Source organism: Cebus imitator, unplaced genomic scaffold (genome assembly GCF_001604975.1).
Source record: "Cebus imitator isolate Cc_AM_T3 unplaced genomic scaffold, Cebus_imitator-1.0 Scaffold72, whole genome shotgun sequence".
Classification (NCBI taxonomy): Eukaryota; Metazoa; Chordata; class Mammalia; order Primates; family Cebidae; genus Cebus; species Cebus imitator.
In genome coordinates this window covers 3,944,657-3,965,172 of record NW_016107387.1, presented here as the reverse complement: position 1 = coordinate 3,965,172, position 20,516 = coordinate 3,944,657, and the positions used below count along the sequence as shown (strand labels likewise).

At 44.1% G+C, this 20,516-nt stretch overlaps 1 protein-coding gene across 1 annotated transcript in view; it reads right to left on the bottom strand.

The window, feature by feature from the left end:
- MYH13 (myosin heavy chain 13) overlaps window positions 1–20,516 on the bottom strand; it is a 67,259-nt gene that overhangs the window by 35,230 nt on the left and 11,513 nt on the right. Inside the window, exons 8-18 of the mRNA XM_017531427.2 lie at window positions 18,929–19,021; window positions 16,318–16,381; window positions 16,109–16,207; window positions 15,900–16,003; window positions 12,060–12,198; window positions 8,530–8,648; window positions 7,352–7,501; window positions 7,090–7,260; window positions 5,565–5,874; window positions 3,285–3,358; window positions 3,107–3,194 (exon numbers count right to left, since the gene is read on the bottom strand). Of these exons, the coding sequence (XP_017386916.1) occupies window positions 3,107–3,194; window positions 3,285–3,358; window positions 5,565–5,874; window positions 7,090–7,260; window positions 7,352–7,501; window positions 8,530–8,648; window positions 12,060–12,198; window positions 15,900–16,003; window positions 16,109–16,207; window positions 16,318–16,381; window positions 18,929–19,021 (1,411 nt within the window). The remainder of the gene's footprint in view (window positions 1–3,106; window positions 3,195–3,284; window positions 3,359–5,564; window positions 5,875–7,089; window positions 7,261–7,351; window positions 7,502–8,529; window positions 8,649–12,059; window positions 12,199–15,899; window positions 16,004–16,108; window positions 16,208–16,317; window positions 16,382–18,928; window positions 19,022–20,516) is intronic.

The following is a 20,516-nucleotide window of genomic DNA, read 5'->3' as shown; positions in this document are numbered from 1 at the left end:
GAGGAGAAGAGAAGAAAGAAGAGGAGGCCGTGGGAGGGGACCAAAAGGGTTGAAGGCAGGGCGGTGGTCATGTGCTGACCACTCAGCCCCTGCTCTAGGAATCAGGGGAGAAATTGAACTTGGCTGGAAGGAGAGGAGTCAGAGGGGCAAGCCTCCCTGGGGAGGTAACACGGGTACTCGTGGTAACCAGCCTGGGTAAGGTACAAATCAAATTGGGATGGAGAAAATTCTGTCTTGGGGTTGTGTGGAGGGTTACAGGAGAGGGGCTATGGCAAGCTGATGACTTCTTTTTATGGACTCCCTAAGTTGCTGGGGAGGCGGGAGCTAAGGCTGGCTTTCACTTAACCATTTCAAAACAGCAGCAAGCCAGCCTTTTGTGAGTCAGCAGCACAGACTCAGCAGGCCCCAGGCTTGCTGCAAGAGGAGAATGAGAGGAGTAGAGGCTGCTGCCTGCTCCTGAGGAGCCCCGTTCAGCAGGTGAGCAGAGGACCTGTGCCCAGGAAGACCTGGAGGATTTGGAGAACAACTTGCAAGCTTTGTATGTGCCTGTGGGCAGGAAGGAACTTGAGATTGGATCGCGGAGCGTGACTCCCAGCCCCAGCTCCAGGTGCCCTGTGGTGACGCATGGAAATGCCCATCGTCTCTAGTCTCCTAGAAAATGAGGAGGGCACACCAGATGAATTCTAAGGTGTCACCTGGCTTCCTTAGCAGTGTTGGGCTAGTCCCAGAAATGGGCACGAAAACAGAGAGGTCGGTGCCAGAGCTAAGGAGAAGCAAACACAACAGGAAAGGACGGAAATTTCAGCAACGTTTTCCTTCCCAAAGAAAACGTGAGCTAGTGGGTTAACAAAAGAATTCCCCGGAGTGGCACAGTTTGAAACCATCCCCCGCCATCTTGCAGGCCATCTGCTTAGAGAGGAGGAGTCAGGCCACAGGCACTTTTGATTTATGCAAATGTGTAATCAACAATAACAGTAATGGAAATGGATTTTTTTCCAAGACCTACATACAAGCCAGTGACTTCGAGTGATGCTTAACCAAAGTAACCACTCTTCCCAGCCCTGGAGAAGCTGGCTCACTGGTCAGGGGCCTGCAGGATACCCCAAATAATGCATATCACAATGATGCAGCTGGTTTTTGCCTTTGACTTGGACTTTAGAACCTCACTTTCATGGAAGATGCAATTTCACTAACTATAACACACTGGCTATTGGGGAGTTAGTTTCCAGTTCTGAGTAATAATAATTATTATTAACGTCCAACATTTGCTGGGTGTTCACAATATGCTCAGCCCTGTTGTAAATGCTTGATTTACGCTTATTCACTAAACGCTCACAACAAGCCTCTAAGGTGTGTTGAATGAGTTAATATTTGCAAAGTGAATAACGACTTTATGAGCGCTTATTCAAGAAGTAAACAGTAGATTAAATTGCCACTCTTATCCTTGTTTTACAGACAAGAAAGCTAAGGCAGAAAGAGCTCAAAGGCTCTGCTTAGGGTCACGTGGTAAGAGATGAACTGGGTTTTTTTTTTTTTTTTTTCCCCTCGACAATCTACACCTCTGTTGACTCGTAATGTTGCAGAGGCAGGATGTTGAATCCTGAGCTAGGAGGCATAGAGCAGCTCAGCTGTTGAGTAAGCTACCCCCAGCCACAGCTCCATGTGATAGTTTATTCTCTTCTTTGTGACAAATGACACCGAAAAAGCTAGACTCCAAGAATATTTGCAAATCAGGATGGGGTGATAGTTAAAGGAGCCCTCTACTGCCCAAGGTTCTCTATTTATATAATGCAGTCTCTGATTCTCAGTTTTCTCATTTATAAAATGGAGATCAATACGCGTATCTTGCAGACAACTGTTGGCAAGGATTAGAGGTAATGTAACAAAGTGATTGACATGCAGTATGGCCTCAAACAACTGTTATTGATGCTATTTTGATTAAGGGATACTGTAGGAAGTAGAAAAGTTCCTCTTCAAAATTTCCTTTCTTGTTAAACAATAATCATAAATGTTAGAAATAACAGTCTCTCTTAGGGACTAACTTTCTTCAAAGCCTTCTTGCTAGCAGCTCTTTGTTAAGCTCTATCCTATGTAGCTGTTTGACATGCTTACAGGCATGTAGTACATTCTATGTCCTTGTACTTTAACCAAGAAGTCTGTGCTGGACGTGCTCACAGGCGTGTCCCAGCTCGCAGCCTATGACCCTTCCTTATTTAAATTTCCTTTTTGTTCTCCATTGCTTTTACCTGTTTAGAAAAGTTTTAAGTTATTAGTCAGTCAGGTTCAGGTTTAGATTGTGAGGTCTGGCTCCAACCAACGGAGATCAGACACAGCAATAAGGACGACCCCATGTGTGTAGAAAAGAAATATGTCTGCTTTTCCTTTGTTTGTTGTACTCTTGTAGCAAGATCGCTAACAGGAGCACCCTTTCTGCAGAAAGTAAAGATTGCCTTGCTAAGAGATCCTTTGTCTTAGTGCTGATTTTTCTTTGCAGCACTGAGCAGCTGTTGTCAACAGATACGATTATTTGCCAAATGTAGTGATATTTAACTTTGCGGTAAAAAGGGGCCAACAGAGACTTTATCTTATGAAAGCTGTGGATCGGATGTGCCTATATACATACACACAATATTTTGGATATGATTTCATAGATACAGGATACCCCACTGAATGTGAATTTCAGATAATTAATGAATACTTTTTTGGCGTAAATATATCCCAAATATTTCATGGGTCATACCCATACTAAGACATTTTTCATCGTTTATCTGAAATTGAAATTTAAGATGGCATCCGGTTTTTAACGTTTTTGTGGCTACATAATAGTTGAACATATTTATGGGGTACACATATTTTGATACAAGCATGAAATGTGCAAAGATCATATCTGCATAATTGGGATATCTATCACCTCAAACATTTATCATTCTTTGTGTTGGGTACATCTGGTGTTTTTATCTGCTAAATCTGGCAATCCTGTTTCAGAGACTACTTTGACAAGTGATAAAGACCATAACCCTTTCCAAATGCACACCCACAGAAATTTGCATTTATCTCAGGGCGTCCTGTTCTGTTCAAATACTTGGCAAGATCTGCTGGTACTCACCAGGAGTCTTGGTCTCATTGGGAATCAGACATCGTACAAAGTGAGGGTGGGTGCTCCTTAAGTTAGTCATCAATTTGTTTAAATTTTCCTGGGACACAAACCAAAACAAGCACATTTAGCAAATGCCAGTTCCCTGGGCAGAAAAACAACCACACGTGGAAGCTGCCAAAACACCAACCCTGAACACGGCCGACACGGTCTGGAAAGAGGAGCCCTTCTTCTTTCCGCCCTTCTTGCTTCCCCCGGAGTCGCCTGGAGACAGACAGAGACAGGCACGTCAGAGGCAGCTCAGAGGACACAGCAGTGGGCTTCCTGAACCACCCCTTCCCAGCCCTGAGTTCTGGTTTCCTTTTGACATAAGAGACATGAGGTTTTGTTTGTTTGTTTGTTTTAGACAGAGTCTCACTCTGTTGTCCAGGCTGGAGTGCAATGGCGCGATCTCGGCTCACTGCAACTTCCGCCTCCCAGGTTCAAGCAATTCTCCTGCCTCAGCCTCCCAAGTAGCTGAGCATGCACCACCACGCCTGGCCAATTTTTGTATTTTTAGTAGAGATGGGATTTCACCATATTGGGCAGACTGGTCTGGAACTCTTGACCTCAAGTGATCCGCTCAGCTTGGCCTCCCAAAGTTGCTGGGATTACAGATGTGAGCCACTGCGCCCAGCCCTTTAGTTTGTTTTTAAAATGCCTCCAAACTACCAGGGTCCAGCATGAATGTGTGTTTGGGTTGGGGAAGGGAAAGCAGGAAAGCCACTTCCCCAGCTCCACATCCACACAGGGTCTTATGTTAGAGCTGGTATAAGTGAGGTTATGCAACACAGTTACAGAGCTACTGTGATCAGATTCAAAGAAAACAATTTCACCATTCAGGTTTACATTTGTGCCCATTTCCCATTTATTATATTCCCTTGCCCAGAGGACTTCATTTTTTAAAAGATATAATTATCTAATGAATAATTATATTTCATATATTTTATTAATTTATTAAAGTCATGTATTTGAAATGGCACATAATTTATTTTGGCAACTATTTGAAAGTATATTTACTGGTAATCTTAAAAAGTGACACTGGCACCGGGTACGGTGGCTCACGCCTGTAATCCCAGCACCATCACTCCTGGCTAATTATTTTATTTATTTTATTTTATTTTAGAGGATCTCTATGTTGCCCAGACTGGTCTTGAACTCCTGGCCTCAACTGATCCTTCTGCCTCCGCCTCCCAAAGTGTTGGGATTACAGGTGTGAGCCACCATGCCTGGCCCCTGTGTAGCCACTTTGGAAAGGATTTCAGAAGTTACTCAAAACATTGAAGACAGTTACCTTATGACCCAGCAACCCTACTCCTAGGTACTGTATATACCCAAAAGAATTGCCAATCTATGTTCACATATAAACTTCTATACAGATGTTCATGGCAATATCATGCACAATAGCCAAAAAGTTCATCAACTGATGAATGTGTAGGCAAAATGTGATATATGTGAATGATACATACAATGTATCATTATGTATGTATGTACAGTTCATACATACAATGAACTATTATTTGTCCATAGGAAATAACAAAGTCCTGATACATGCCACAACAGGGACAGACCTTGAAAACATTAGTGAAAAAAGCTAGACACAAAAGAGCATCCAGTATATAATTCAATTATATGAAATGGCCAGATAGGCAAATCTACAGGGAGAGAAAGTTGATGAGTGGTTGCCAGAGGCTGGGAATAGAAATCTGCTCATGAGCTACAAGGATGTGAAAAATGCTGTCAAATTCCACGGTGGTGATGGTCACACAACATTGTGAATATCCTGAAAACCACTAATTTTTTTTTTTTTTCAAGATGGAGTCTCTGTCTCCCAGGCTGGAGTACAGTGATGCAATCTCAGTTCACTGTAATCTCTGTTTCTCAGGTTAAGGCAATTCTCCTGCCTCACACTCCTGAGTATCTGGGACTACAGGCGTGTGCCACTATGCCCACCTAAGGTTTTTGTATTTTTAGCAGAGATGGGGTTTCAGCATGTTGGCCAGGCGGGTCTCAAACTCCTGACCTCAAGTGATCAGCCGTCCTTGGCCTCCCAAAGAGCTGGGATTACAGGCGTGAGCCAACAGCCTAGCCTAAACCACTAAATTTTTTAAGGGTGAATTTTATTATATCTATTATATTTATTTATATTTATATTATATCTATTATATTTAAATTATATCTCAATAGAAAACTATTAAACAATGTGATGTTGGCTATCTTGGCCACTGAGAGGCCCTGTTGACCTCCATAGAGCTCAGTCTCTCACAGAAGAGGAAGAACAAGAGCAGGAGGTAGAAAAATGGAGCTGAAAGTCGGAAACATCACATTCAACTGAAGCTCATGTCTGATTACTGATTCTTCACAAGCAGCTCTGGATTAGGAGAAATTACATGGAACGTTCAACCGGGGGAAAGAAATCACAGAATTTTACCTGTCTCTGCACCAGCATAGTTGGAAAAAAGGAAGGAAAGCAGCTTCAGCGAAGACTTCTGGTACAGCCCCACCACAGTCTCGTTCAGGGGGTCCTTGTTCTTGTCCAGCCAGCCTGCAATGTTGTAGTCCACGGTGCCGGCGTAGTGCACCAGTGAGAAGTGGGCCTCAGCCTTGCCCTTGGCAGGCTTGGGCTTCTGGAAGTTGTTGGACTTTCCAAGATGCTGGTCATACAGCTTGTTCTTGAAGGAGGTGTCTGTTGCCTTGGGGAACATGCACTCCTCTTCCAGGATGGAGAAGATGCCCATGGGCTGGAAAGAAGATAACAGAGTCTACGCCTCCACATATAACAGCTCATACCCATGCTCCATGGTCTGGAGAAGCCCAAAGAGCTATCCTATTTACAAAGATATTTTTCTAACAACATGGTTATAGCGCATGACTCCAGCCCCTGGTCACACTTAATTAGACCAGAGGTGAACACTTGATCCATGCTGAATTAATTGAGTATCTCAAGAGCGTCTTTGGTGCTTTCACTCTGGTACTAGGAATGCTGGCATGTACGCTCTGTGAGAGAGCAAGGCTCTTGGTCTGTTTGGGGGATGACCAGAAAATGCTAGGCATAGAGTATGTGCTTAATTAATATTTGCTGAACCAAAGAATGTAGGATGAAATTATGTGTATATAAATGAAGCTCACTTTTTTCAGTAGGTTTACAAAAAAGTAAAGTTACATATATAGGCATAAAGTAATGTGAGTAATATTTTGAACAATAATGCCTGAATTTCTTAGTAGCCACCTTAGGAAGATATACTCATTCCAACATAAGCAGTGCTCAAATGTTATGGGAATTCCTTTTTAAAAAGTTAATGTCTTCCAGGTGCGGTGGCTCACGCCTGTAATCCCAGCACTTTGGGAGGCCAAGGCGTTCAGATCACAAGGTCAGGAGTTCAAGACCAGGCTGGTCAATATGGTGAAACCCCATCTCTACTAAAAATACAAAAAAAATTAGCTGGATATGGTGGTGGGTGCCTACAGTCCCAGCTACTCGGGAGGCAGGAGAATCTCTTGAACCTAGGAAGCAGAAGTTGCGGTGAGCCAAGATTGCGCCACTGCACTCCAGCCTGGGTGACAGAGCAAGACTCTTGTCTCAAAAAAAAAAAAAAAAGTTAATGTCCACTCCTGTTTTTATAGTAACATCCCTTCAAGAACCACACTGGTTTATGGTCTCACCTCCTTGGGTATTTGACTAAGTCGAATAGTTAAGAAATGCCACAGTCCTTACTGGGGTTCCATCAAGGGCTCAAGCTAACTGAGCCCTTGAATTTTAATGACCCGTAAAGCTCTTTCAGCGTGAGACAGATTTTGGACATTCATTCTGTTTACACAGAGGCATTCAGTTACCTATTTGAAGGTTTGCAGCCTGGGGGTCATGGGTACCAATCTGTGGGCAGAAAAGAATCAGAACAAGAAGGTGAGGGTCCCCAACAAGGAGGCGCTGTCCCTGGGGAGCAGTATCTCTCTACCTTCTCGATGAGCTCGATGCAGGCAGCCAGGTCCATCCCGAAGTCAATGAACTCCCACTCGATGCCTTCCTTCTTGTACTCCTCCTGCTCCAGCACGAACATGTGGTGGTTGAAAAACTGTTGCAGTTTCTCGTTGGTGAAGTTGATGCACAGCTGCTCCAGGCTGTTGAACTGGGTGATTCAAATACCAAAGAGTTTGAGTGAGTTGGGAAAATACATTGGAGATTCAGCAAAGCAGACAAGGTAGAAGGTTACAACTCACATCAAAGATCTCAAAGCCAGCGATGTCCAAGACCCCGATGAAGTACTGCCTGGGCTGCTTGGTGTCCAGCTGCTGGTTGATGCGGGTGACCATCCACAGGAACATCTTCTCGTAGACGGCTTTGGCCAGAGCGCCCACCGAGTTGGTCACCTTGAAAAAGGGTCACCCACTCAATCTGTGAGTTAATGTTTCTATGGCAGCATTAAGTTGAAACGTGAAATTGACTTGAAAATCAAAAGCAGTTGAATATTGGAAATTTCACATCATTCAACATAGTTTTTTTTTTGAGACAGTCTCACTTTGTCACCCAGGCTGGAGTGCAGTGGCGTGATCTCAGCTCACTGCAACCTCTGCCTCCCGAGTTCAAGCTATTCTCCTGCCTCAGCCTCCTGAGTAGCTGGAACTATAGATGCATACCATCACACCCAGCTAATTTTTTTTTTTAAAGTAGAGACATGTTTCACCATATTGGCCAGGCTGGTCTCAAACTCCTGACCTAGTGATCTGCCCACCTTGGCATCCCAAAGTGCTGGAATTACAGGCATGAGCCACCACGCCTGACCCATTCAACATAATATTAAATATTTCGTGAGGTGTTTGCCCAGCTCATGCTGCTCCCCTTTCTTTGAGAGCTATCCTGTTTACAAAGATATTTTTCTAACAACATGGTTATAGCGCATGACTCCAGCCCCTGGTCACACTTAATTAGACCAGAGGTGAACACTTGATCCACATTGAATTAATTGAGTATCTCTCCTAAGAATTTGGAATTGGGATCAAAAGACACTGGTCTCAGTCTCAGGGTAAGGCTGGAAACACAGAGATATAAACTTGGGAGCTATGGGGAGGGCATGGGCAAGAGAGGTGGAGGAAACGTATCAGCCTAGCAAGGACAAAACAGAGGACAGAGACAACAGCCCATGACCCCAGAGGAGCTGGAGGGAGGCTGCCTGGCTCCAGAGGGCTCTTCACTTTCTAATTCCAGGCCCTCACGGGGTCCAATGGGCACTCAATGATTTGCATTGCTTCAGTTGCCTCTGAAGCCTAAAAATGAATTTCCTCTTAACGTGAAAGACAGTTTCATGTGCACTTCTGATAGCTACAACTGAAAAAACTTTGAGATAACGGCTAAAATAGCAAAATATCTCCATCAACTGGATTCACAGCATCTCCATTACCTGCTGGACATTTTGCCCTTTAGTGACATATTCATTCCCAACCTTCACCCTTGGACAGCACAGGCCCTTCAGCATTTCTGCAGAATTCAGACCCATCAGGTATCCGGCTTTGTCAGCCACTGAAGGAAGAGAAAAAAAATGGCATCATGCAAAAACAGTAGCTGCTAAACTGTCCAGTCAGCTCCTGGCTTCTCTCAGAAGTGTTTTCTGTAATTCTCTTAGATGTTTTCGTGTTGTTGTATCTGTACCAGGTCTGGACTTGTTCACTGAAGCTTCAATCCCATCGTCCAGGGGCCCATAGTTCTCAAGAACTTCCAATTTGCCTCCTAGATGCAACTTTTAACAATAAGAAGCTTCTTGGCCAATCTTGACCTACTGATATTTCGATTTCATAAAAAATGTTAATTACAGGTGGGCACAGTGGCTCACGCCTGTAATCCCAGCACGCTGGGGGTCGAGGCAGGCGGATCACCTGAGATCAGACCAGCCTGGCCAACGTGGCCCTAAAAATACAAAAATTAGCTCTCTAAATACTAAAAATACAAAAATTAGCTGGGTGTGGTAGCAGGCGCCTGTAATCCCAGGTACTTGGGAGGGTGAGGCAGGAGCATTGCTTGAACTCAGGAGGCAGAGTTTGCAATGATCAGAGAGTATGCCATTGCACTCAAGCCTGGGTGACAAAAGCAAGACTCCATATAAAAAAAAAAAGTTAATTACTTAGTTATGTTGGAGTCTGGCAATACATTAAAATGTTATATGAGTAAAGGAGGCACCACTTGGACAGTTGACAGTATACATTAGGCACCTTCCTAATTTAAGCCAAGTGTGTTACACTAATAGTTGAAAGAGAAGTTCAAAACTTGACCCTGTCTTCAAATGTCTGGAGATGGTCAAAAGCAGCTAAATGTTGGTAATTTCCTATAGTTCATGAGCTATATGGTTTTATATATTTCAGTGGATGTTCATTGACTTTGCGAAGGACCTGGTGGCCTGTATTGAGCTCATGAAAAAAGTAGAGAAATCCTGCTCCCCAGGGACAACTTCTTGGTGGGGACCCTCGCCTCACTGCTGGTTAGGGAGATGAGTTAATAAAAATCCAGGGCAGAATGTGCTAAGTACTTAATCAGAGGCCAGACGCATGCTTTTACTCTTTCCTCGAATTATCTCATTTTCTCGCTTTGCCCATTCAGGTGGATGGCACCATTATTCTTCTAGTCATTTAAACTTGAAAGGGGCGATACATCCTTCTCCCTTGCCCCTGACATGCCTTTGTTCAGACAGGCATGAAGTCCTGCTCATTTCACTCTCAAAATGCCTGGCTTCTCCATTGCTTCCAGCAGTTATAGCGGCAAAGAGCCTGGGCTCTAGGGTCAGAATGCCTAGGTTCAGCTTTTGGTTTTGCTTCTTTGTGCCTCAGTTTTGTCATCTGTAAAATGGGAGACAGTGACAGTACTCATGTTATAGGGTTGTTATGAAGCATGTCTGGTGACTAGTGAGCGCTCCGCAAATATTCACTTGGGTTGGCATTGTCATTGATATTATTGGAGCTCAGGCCTTGATGATAGCCCTTCACTTTCTGCTCCTAAACACTGCAGACACACAACTGCTAGGGCTGGGAGAGGGCCTGGGACCCTATTGAGGTGTATCAATGCGTGTATCAAGGCAATCTGCTCTTGCCGAGGAGCTTGATACTTTTGTTTTTTCAAGTTTTCCCATGCTTGGTGAGCCTGGCTGCTGAGATTAATTTCAGGTTATCTGCATACAGTTCCTCTGCTTCTTGGACACGGTTCAGTGGCCTGCCATAGACTCTAAACCATTCATCCTGACACTCAAGACCTTCCCAAACGGATGCCAAAATTGTGACTTTAAAATTCTCATTTCTTACAAACCCACTACACGTATCCTGTTCCCTAGCCAGAGTGGACCACTCATTGTTCCTCCATCCCCATCACATTTCATACTCTGCCCCTTTGCACATGACATTTCTTTTCCTTTTTTTTTTTTTTTTGGAAGATGGAGTTTCATTCTTTTCACCCAGGCTGGAGTGCAATGGTGTGATCTTGGCTCACGGCAACCTCCACCTCCTGGGCTCACACGATTCTTCTGCCTCAGCCTCCTGATTAGCTGGGACTACAGGTGTGCGCCCCTATGCCCCGCTAATTTTGTATTTTTAGTAGAGACAGGGTTTCACCATGTTGGTCAGGCTGCTCTCAAATTTTTGACCTCGCGATCCGCCCACCTCGGCCTCCCAAAGTGCTGGGATTACAGGCGTGAGCTGCCGTGCCTGGCCTGCTCATGATATTTCTTCTGCTTGAACTGATCTCTCCCCAAGTCTTTCAGAATCCTACTCATCCCTCAAAGCCCAAGTCAGTGTCCCTTCTATCAGGAAGCCTTCCCTGATTGCCCTAGTCAGAAGTGTTTCCTCTGTGAAGATTTGGAGTCCCCTCCACTATGCTGGGCAGGATTCTAGGAGGGCACCCAAGGTGTATGCCCCTGGTGTACATGCCTTGTAAAGTCTCCTTCACTTGAGGGCAATGGAAACTGCACAACTCCCAAAACGTAGTTACCAATCAGTTGACTTTGAGTTAATATACAGGGAGAATTATCCCAGGCAGCCCTAGGATAGGAGGCTGCCGAGCCTTTATGGTATACTGATAAGGTTATATAGATTTTTCTGCCCTTGAATTCATGCTACACTTCCCTTTTATTACTTAAGAATGTAAAGCATACTGCTTCACACACTGTGGAGCTGTAATCAAAAGGTAGAATTATCAAGAATGATCCATGTTGCCAGTGTTTGATTCAATGAACTTGTAAGATGCATCATGAGAGCTAAGGAGTCTAATGAGCAGGACATATGAGGGGTGAGCTGGTCACTGTATAGTCCTTCCTGCTGCCCTCTGCTCTGTTTCCAGGCCTCTTAGGGATCAAGCAGAGGTTGGCGGTAGGATCAGTCAGGTGAAAGTTATGGGGAAGAAGAACTGTTCACCATTCTTGGTTCAGGGTCAAGTTCAACAGATGCTGGGCTGAAAGTGATGAGAGGAAGAAAACTTGGCTCCCACTTTACCAAAGGCCTCATTTTAGGCAACAGACACCTCCTTCAAGAACAAGCTGGAGGACCAGCATCTTGGAAAGTCCAACAACTTCCAGAAGCCCAAGTGATTAAGACTGCCTTCTGGACATTCATAATGAAATGCACAGAGAAAAAAGACATTCACCTAACAATATTGTCTCATAAAAGGCCACCTTAAAAAAATGCACATTTAGACAGTGAAAGATAGTGGAGTAGATGGTGATTATTCATTTATAAGAGTGATGCTTTTTGTTTTTCAAGGATTCACCACTCTAGGAGTCCTCGACTGAGTGAACAGACTTCCTAGTGCATGTCACAGTGAGCTTCAGGAAACCCAGATTGGATTTATGCAGTTTCGGAAGAACAGCTCTTGAGATGAATGCAGTTTATCGCATGTGGCCTAGCCCACACACGAACACAGATGGACCCAATCACATCCCTCTCCAGATGCGGTTACCTTCGGTGCCGTCCGGCTCCGCCTGCTCCTCACGCTGCTTCTGCTTGAACTTCATGTTCCCATAATGCATCACGGCTCCTGTCAGTTTGTAGATCCCAACTTTCTCCTCTGAGCTGAAGCCCAGGATGTCAATGGCATTCTGGAAAAAAAAAAAAAATAAATAAGACAACTGTCGTAGTAGGACTCAGGGATCCACACGCAGCCTTTTCTTGGCAAGGACCTTACCTCTTTTTTGTTTGGCATGTGAAATAGCATTTACCCAAATAAGTGGATGACAGGTGGGGTGTGGTGAATTAGAAACCATTTGTTTCACATGTTTGTGTGGGTGGGTGGAGACTACGGGAAGAAGATGTGAATTATCTGTTTCCTTCCATCAAACAATACCTGATTATGATCTTTTCCCACTGCACATAGATTTGGGGAGGCAGGTTTCTGGATGAGGCTATTGGGAACCATTGTATGATACTGAGAGATGGGAATGTCATGGATAATGACTGGGAAATAATGTCTGATGGCTTAAGAGTTTGACATTATAATCCAGGAATTCCAGCATGGTTCAGACTCAAGACAATATGCATTATAGAATATTAGATCTGGAAGGGAAGATCATCAAAGATGGTATCATCATTTGATACCATCAATGATGAGAAAGGGGCAAGCTTTTGCAGAGACCTTTCTATCTGCTAGGCTTTGGGTAGGCATCATCTGTATGTTATCTTATTAAATCCCCATGAGGCTCCTTTAGCTGTTCGGGTTTTTCCAAGTTTCTAGATGAGGAATTGAGGGTCTTCGTTGGTAAGTAGCCTGACACAAGTCATACATGGAGGGTATGATAAAACTGGGACTGGAGTTAGGTCTCAGTCCCCTCAAAGCCTATGGTAATTGCTGGTTTGGTTTACAAGCACATTGCCTATCTTCCACTGCAAAGGTTTAAACTAAAAGAAACACTTCTCTGGGGTACACATATTGATTATGCAGCGGGGTTTGCAGCCTGAGCTTGAGCAGTGTCCATTGGTGGGATTTAAACACGTCTGGACATGTTTGGTGAGCAGGTAGGATAGACACAGTAGGCCAACACTAGCAGGTTGATATTGGAGAGTCAGGGATTCTTGGAGTGCTGCTCCCTTTCAGGGGAGAGCAAGTCTACACCAGGAGCTGGGATATATGGGGAAGAGAGATTCGGAGGCCATGATGGCCATCCCTTGAATCCATATCCCATCTCAGGAATTCATCTCACTGTCCTAGGGAGGGATCACTGTAGGTTAAAAGAAAAAGAACTCTTTCAAAAACACTGAAAGCAGCAGGTGAAAGCGTTACTGCCTGGGGAGCCTCTTGGAGAATGTCTTCTCTAGGCGAAGGGGTGCAGGTGGAACCTGGGCATATGATGGAATGGGGGCATCACAAGATTACCAATCAGTTGACTTTGAGCTCATAAAAATTGAGACTGTATCAGGCAGGCTGTAAAAGCTCTGTGAGAGGAGGGAGCAACAGCCACATCTGGCAGCAGGCATCTCAGTGAGGACATGACATGGGCATGGTGACTTTTAGAATTCCTTAGGTGGGCCTTTCTCAGGGGATGGAGGCCTTGCAGCAGTCATTAGCCTGGCCCTTTCTGTGCTCACAAGTTAGTGAATATTGGGAAAACCTCATTAAAAATACATAACAACTTGGCCAGGTGTGGTGGCTCATGCCTGTAATCCCAGCACTTTGGGAGGCCGAGGCAGGTGGATCACGAGGTCAAGAGATCAAGACCATCCTGGCCAACACAGTGAAACCCCATCTCTAATAAAAAAAAAAAAAAAAAAAAATTAATCAGGTATGATGGCACGTGCCTGTAGTCCCAGCTAATCAGGAGGCTGAGGCAGGAGAATCACTTGAACCTGGGAGGCAGAGGTTGCTGTGAGCCAAGATCACGCCACTGCACTCCAGCCTGGATGACAGAGTGAGACTCTGTCTCATAAATAAATAATAAAAATATATAACAAATTAAATTAAATTAAATTTGGTCTAAAGCTGCCTCCATATGCAGCAAACTATAACCTAAAGTAGTATGTAAACAAACTGCAACCTAAGAGTAGCTGAGTCTCAGCCAATCACAGTAGCTGAGCATCAGCCAATCACAGTAGCTGAGCCTCAGCCAATCACAGGCTGCCAACTGATGCGACGTTGTCTATCTAAGACAAATGCTTCATCATGCCACCCCCAGATAAGGCAAAGGCTGAGCTGTAACCAGTCAAGCTGTTTCTGTATGTCATTTCCTTTTTCTTCTATAAAGACTGCTTGCCATGTTGCTGGGTGGAGGTCTCTGAGCCTCTCCCTGTGCTGAGTGCAGTCCAACTCATGAATTGTTCTTTGCTCAAATAAACTCTGCTAAATTTGTCTAAAATTTTTCTTTAAAAATTTAAACTACTAGACTTAAAATAACAAGTTTATTTGATCACAAAAATTTTTCTATTTGTCTTTAAATAATTAGTATCAGCTGGAAATGTCACCAAATGAAGGCTAAGAAGCTGGTCATGGGGCAATGTCCCTAGGATGATGGACAAGACCCCTTTTCACAAGCTCTTGCAGCTTTTCTATGGATGGAGCCAACGGGGTGGAGATGAATTTTGCTCAGAGACAGTATACTTTAATTAAAAATGTAAGTTCTGTAGTTAGGCAGACCTAACATAGGCAGACCTATGTTTAAATACTCTGTCATTGGGCCAGACACAGTAGCTCATGCCTAGAATCTCAGCACTTTGGGAGGCAGAGGTGGGTGGACCACCTGAGGTCAGGAGTTTGAGACTAGCCTGGCCAACATGGTGAAACCCTGTCTCTACTAAAAGTACAAAAAATAAAAATAAAAAAATTAAATAAAATTAGCTGGGCATAGTGGCACATGCCTGTAGTTCTAGCTACTTGGGAGGCTGAAGCAGGAGAATGGCCTGCACCTGGGGAGCAGAGGTTGCAGTGAACCGAGATTGTACCATTGCACTCTAGCCTGAGTGACAGAGTGAGACTCTGTCTGAGAAAAGAAAGAAGAGAAGAAGCAAGGAATAAAGAAGGAAGAAAGGGAGGGAGGGAGGGAAAGAAGGAAGGAGGGAAGGAAGGAAGGAAGGAAGGAAGGAAGGAAGGAAGGAAGGAAGGAAGGAAGGAAGGAAGGAAAGAAGGAAGGGACTCTGTCATTGACAAACTGTGTCTTCCACATTTGTAAAATGGAGACAATAGTGACACCTATGCCAGAGGTGCTTTTAAGACTATAATGAGATAATGCAGGTAAAGCCACTTATCTCAGTGCCTGGCACATGTAAGTGCTCAATTTAGTTATTATTGTTACTATGATTATTAATCCTGCAGGTCCGTCCCCAAAATAAATACTACAGGCCTGGCAGGTGTACCGAGGAGCTGGGTGTCTAAGGTGAGCCCAAAGTGAAAGGCTGAAAGAAAAATGGAGAGGCTATTACAGAGTGGGGATGATTTTCTGCTTTATACTTTTTAATATTTTCTAAATTTTCTTGAAGAACTGTGTAGGTGGTTTTGCAACATGAAAACTTTCAACAAATGTTATGTTAAAGATCTTATAAACGCAAAAATGCATTCTAATTAAAAGGCTAGAGAACGGAACTGAAGGCTTGCTTTCGTGAACCTTCTGGATTCCCATTTCGGAATGCTGTGATGGGGAGCTGAGCAGGGAGGGGCCAGTCTGTGCTAACTCTCTGAGCTCTTGATCTCTGAGATATTAGGTCTAATCACTTAGTATCCCTGGATTTCAGTTTTCCCATTAGCTCACTAACGTGTCTCTCAGCTCATAAACTCAATAATTCTGTGCATAAACAAACAAATAAATGGCATGCTTACATCTGTCGCCAACAATTCTTCACTGTCATCGATACTGGCCACCGTGACCTCTCCTTGGCTCACGAAGGGGAAGTCGAAAGGGTTGGTGGAGATCAGAAGCAGGTCTGTGAAACACAGAGATCTCTTTAATGGCTTATGCTCAACTTACTCTGGGTTTTTTTCCCCCCAATGTCACTGATTTTGAAGATAAAGATATTCCAAGAGCTTACCAATTAGTTCTGGCTTCTTGTTTGACATAATTTGGTAGAAAATATGATAGCTTCTCTCACTGGATAATTGAAATGTCACTCTGGATTTTTCTAACAGATCTAAGGTAACAAACACAATGTGATTTTAGGTTCCCAAGAGATGATTTTAGGTTCCCAAGAGATGATTTTGTGGCCAAATACCAATGGATTTATAGAGTGTCTGGACTCACAGGTTTCGATGTCTGCCGACGCCAGCTTTCCTGTGGCTCCAAAATGAATCCGAATGAACTTCCCCTGTCCAGTAACAGGTAGACAAACATTACAGTTATTTGATTCATATGGTTTGTGGCTGGCCTTGGACAGGTGCTGCCACAGATGGGTGGGAGGTGTAGGGTCAGGGAGGAAGGGATGTCAGAACATGAGCACTTCCAGCCTCTTCACCTGGTGCCCAGAGCTCCCAACCTGGGTCAGCCAGGACTCAGGTAGCTCTAGCCAAGCACCGCGCCCTGTTCCTACAGCTCAGGGGACACCCACAGGCTCCTTCTCCAGCTCTCTGCTTGGGACTATTCCACTCTTGACTGCCCACCTGGTTTTAATCCTGTTCTCTTATACCTGGATTCTTAAATCTTCATAACACCTTTGAATTGATAAATGGTTGGATTGTTCTGTCTGACTTTTATTTTTGTTGCTTCTATTTTAATAGGTGCTACTCCTGAGATTTCTTGCCTGAGTTTTACATATGGTTTACTACAGACAAATCTAGCTCACAGGCTCAGGCTCAGGCTTAGGCCTGGCTTCTTGGCTAAAAGAACAACCAAAAGAACAACTCAGTGTCTAGGTCCCCCATTTTCTGGGGAGTGGGAGGTAAAATTTTATATGTATGTTTGTATGTAGACACCTGCTTCATACATGATGTGCTTAATTGGTCCTCAATGACACTGTGAGCAAATTTGAGGACAAAAAAATGTTTTCTTGCTCGTTCACCCATAGCGTCTGAAATGTGGATGGTACTTAGCAGTAGCCTCAATATTTTCTTAATGAACCCTAAGAAAAGTTGGCAGGGCGCCATGGCTCACACCTGTAATCCCAGCACTTTGGGAGGCCGAGATGGGCTGGTGAGGAGTTTGAGACCAGCCTGGTCAACATGGTGAAACTCCGCCTCTAATAAAAATATAAAAATTAGCAAGGCATGTTGGTGGGTACCTGTAATCCCATCTGCTTGGGAGATTGAGGCAGGGGAATCACTTGAACCTGGCAGGTAGAGGTTGCAGTGAGCTAAGATCACACCACTGCACTCCAGCCCGGGCGACAGAGTGAGACTCTGTCTCAAAAAAAAAAAGTTAGTGAAAGATCAGTGAAGGTATGCATGTATTGCTAAGTGCTGGGTCTTCAGCATTTTTAGCTGCTTAATGTAAGACAATGGAAGCCACCTATAGCCTGCCAATGTTTGGAGGGTGGAAAGAGGACAAAATAACTAGAATGACTGTGACTTTGGGGTCAGGGCCAAGAGTAGAGGCCCATGAACTAAATGATGGGAGTGAGAAGAGGGAGTGTCTGAGGGTATTGTCGTTCACCTTAAGCTGATGTCAGGCCAGTGCAATGACTAACTTGGTCCAGGCATGTGTAACATACCTCTGCCGTGTAACATGTGCCCAGATCTTCCAGGAGGAAGAGTTTAGTTGGGCACTGGGGAAGATAGAGGTGCAGACTGGCAGGGCACAGGGTACAAAGAATATATCCAAGAAAACAAAAGTCAAGGCTCAGAGTCATAGTCCTTGATGGATATATCTACTTTCTCATCAATAACCGTTTTATCTTTGAGGGGCGACAAAATACAAGTTTGACACTATCCAGCTACTAAGATGTGTGAAGTTTTAATGTGCTTTTGCAACTGTAGGTACAAATGATGGCTTTGCCTCTCAGTGCTTGCTCCATTGGCCAGTGAAATGAAATGGAGGACTGGATATGTGTTTATTTCCAATGTGGAAGTAAATGCCTTTCTGATTAAGCTAATCCTAAGTAAAATGTTGAAGGATGGGACGTATCCTTCAATATCTTCAGTATGAATCTATTCCAATTTTTTTTTTTTTTTTTTTTTTAGACAGAGTCGCCCTCTGTTGTCCAGGCTAGAGTGCAGTGGTGCAATTGATCTCGGCTCACTGCAAGCTCTGCCTCCCAAGTAGCTGGGATTACAGGCATGTGCTACCACACATGGCTAATTTTTCATATTTTTAGTAGAGATGGGTTTTTGCCATGTTGGCCAGGCTGGTCTCAAACTCCTGGCCTCAAATGATCTGCCTACCTCAGCCTCCCAAAGTGCTGGGATTAAGGCGTGAGCCACCGCACCCAGCCTATTTCAAATTTTTGAGCTCTTCTGCCTTTACTAGGTTTTTTCTGCTCCCAATCCCTACTGAGTTGGAAAAGGTCAAATCTGCTAACTTAATTCACACTAAGATTTCCATGGCTAGGTCAATAGATATGGCTTAATGGATGTTTACATTTTAAGATGTTTCCACACAGAGAGACAAATTTTAGCATAAAGCTGATCTCTAATTGTGGGATTTGAATCAGGATGCTGTGAATTCATTTGAATCAGGATGCTGTGAGGTGACATTGACTAGTTAGGGTAGGGCAGCAAAATCCTCCCTCCGCCCACTAGGAATAAGCCAACACCTTCTTCAAAGTGTATTAAAATATTCCAGGTGGGTAGACTGACCTCAATCACTTGGGGGTAGAAAAAGACCCCGGTATATTCTAGTTTATGGGGAGATTTTTCATATCCAGCATTTCAGGAGAGGGGATGGTTGTGGGAGGGTACTTGAAAATCGGGCTGGGTCTTACAAATCTTGAGGAGTTGTCATTCCTCACAGTCTTGGCATTTCCAAAGGCCTCCAGCAGCGGGTTGGCCTGGATGATCTGATCCTCCAGGGTTCCCTGAAAATAAACAAGAAGAGGAAAGAGAGGACTTTGGATTGTTTTCTTGGTGACTAAAACTGTGGGTGCTCTGGGCAGGTTCAGAGAGAGATGTTGACCAGCTCCACCTGGTGATCGGTGCAGTACCCACACCCCCACCCCCAGCCAACCTGAGGTGTCTTCAAAGTCCCATCCTAGACAGGCTCTTATTGGCATAGCATCAAAGTGACTTCTGGTCATGCCAGGTTCTAGGCAGGAATACTACTCTCTCCATCAAGACATCCAGACTGCCTTTCTGATAACATTTCATTACAAATCATGGATTTTTATAACATGTACCTCTGTTATTGCCTGTAACATGACCCACCTAATATCATAGATATTTGTGTTCAGAAGGAGAAATAGAATGCGAAGCAAGTGACCCAAGAGATGATACAATAAAAACGGTGGTTCTCAAAAAGATTTTTTATGTTGCAAAAAATATATAAGGATGATTATTCAGAAATCCACTATAGAAGGCAGAGTTTTCACCTTCACCTCCATGATTGCTTATCCTTTTGGGGCCCAGAGCAATTTAGAAACTACTGTCAAACCTAGCAGTTCTCAAAGTGTGGTCCCTGGACCAGCAGCATGAACACTACCTGGGAATATGTGAGAAATGCCGGGTATGGTAGCTCATGCTTGTAATTCTAGCACTTTGGGAGGCTGAGGCAGGAGGATTACTTGAGGCTAAGAGTATGATTCCAGCCTGGGCAACATAGTGAGACACCATCTCTACAAAAAATAAAAAAAATTAGCCAGACATCGTGGTTCCTGCAGTCCTAGCTACTCAAGAAGCTGAGGCAGGAACAATCACTTGAGCCCAGGAGTTTGAAGTTACAGTGAACTATGATTGTGTGCCACTGTACTCCAGCCTGGGTGACAGAATGAGACCCTGTCCCTACAAAATAAAAAGAAAAACAGAGAAAAGGAAACACAAAATATGAGGTCCCACCCTAAATCTACACAATCAGGAATTCTCAGTCTGGGCCCTGCCACCCGTTGTTAAGAATCCCTCCTGTTGATTCCGATGTGTACTCCAGTCTGAGAACCGCTAGTATAAATATTCCTTCTCCAGAGGAGGATGTGGAGTTGGTCAAGGATGTGGAGTTTCTCTGAGTTCTATGAACCATTCTAGGTAATTATCAAACCTGAGAAATGGGTCATGAAATTCCCCTGATTAATAGCTGCTTGACTAGAAGTTCAGGAGGCCCGCACTTGTCCCTGGTATCTAAAGTGGGGGTAGTTTTGCAGGACTGAGCCCTTAACTTCTGGGATTTGATGCTCTCTCTAGGTAGTATCAGAATTGAATTGAATTGTAGGACAACCAATTGGCGTCTGAAGAGAATCGGAGAATTGTTTGGCATGGGAAAACCTCATGCACTTGATGTCAGAGGTGTTCTATGTGAGGATATAGACAGGAAAGGAAGAGTATTTCCTTCCTATTTGCCATCTCGGCTCAGTGCATGCCCTGCAC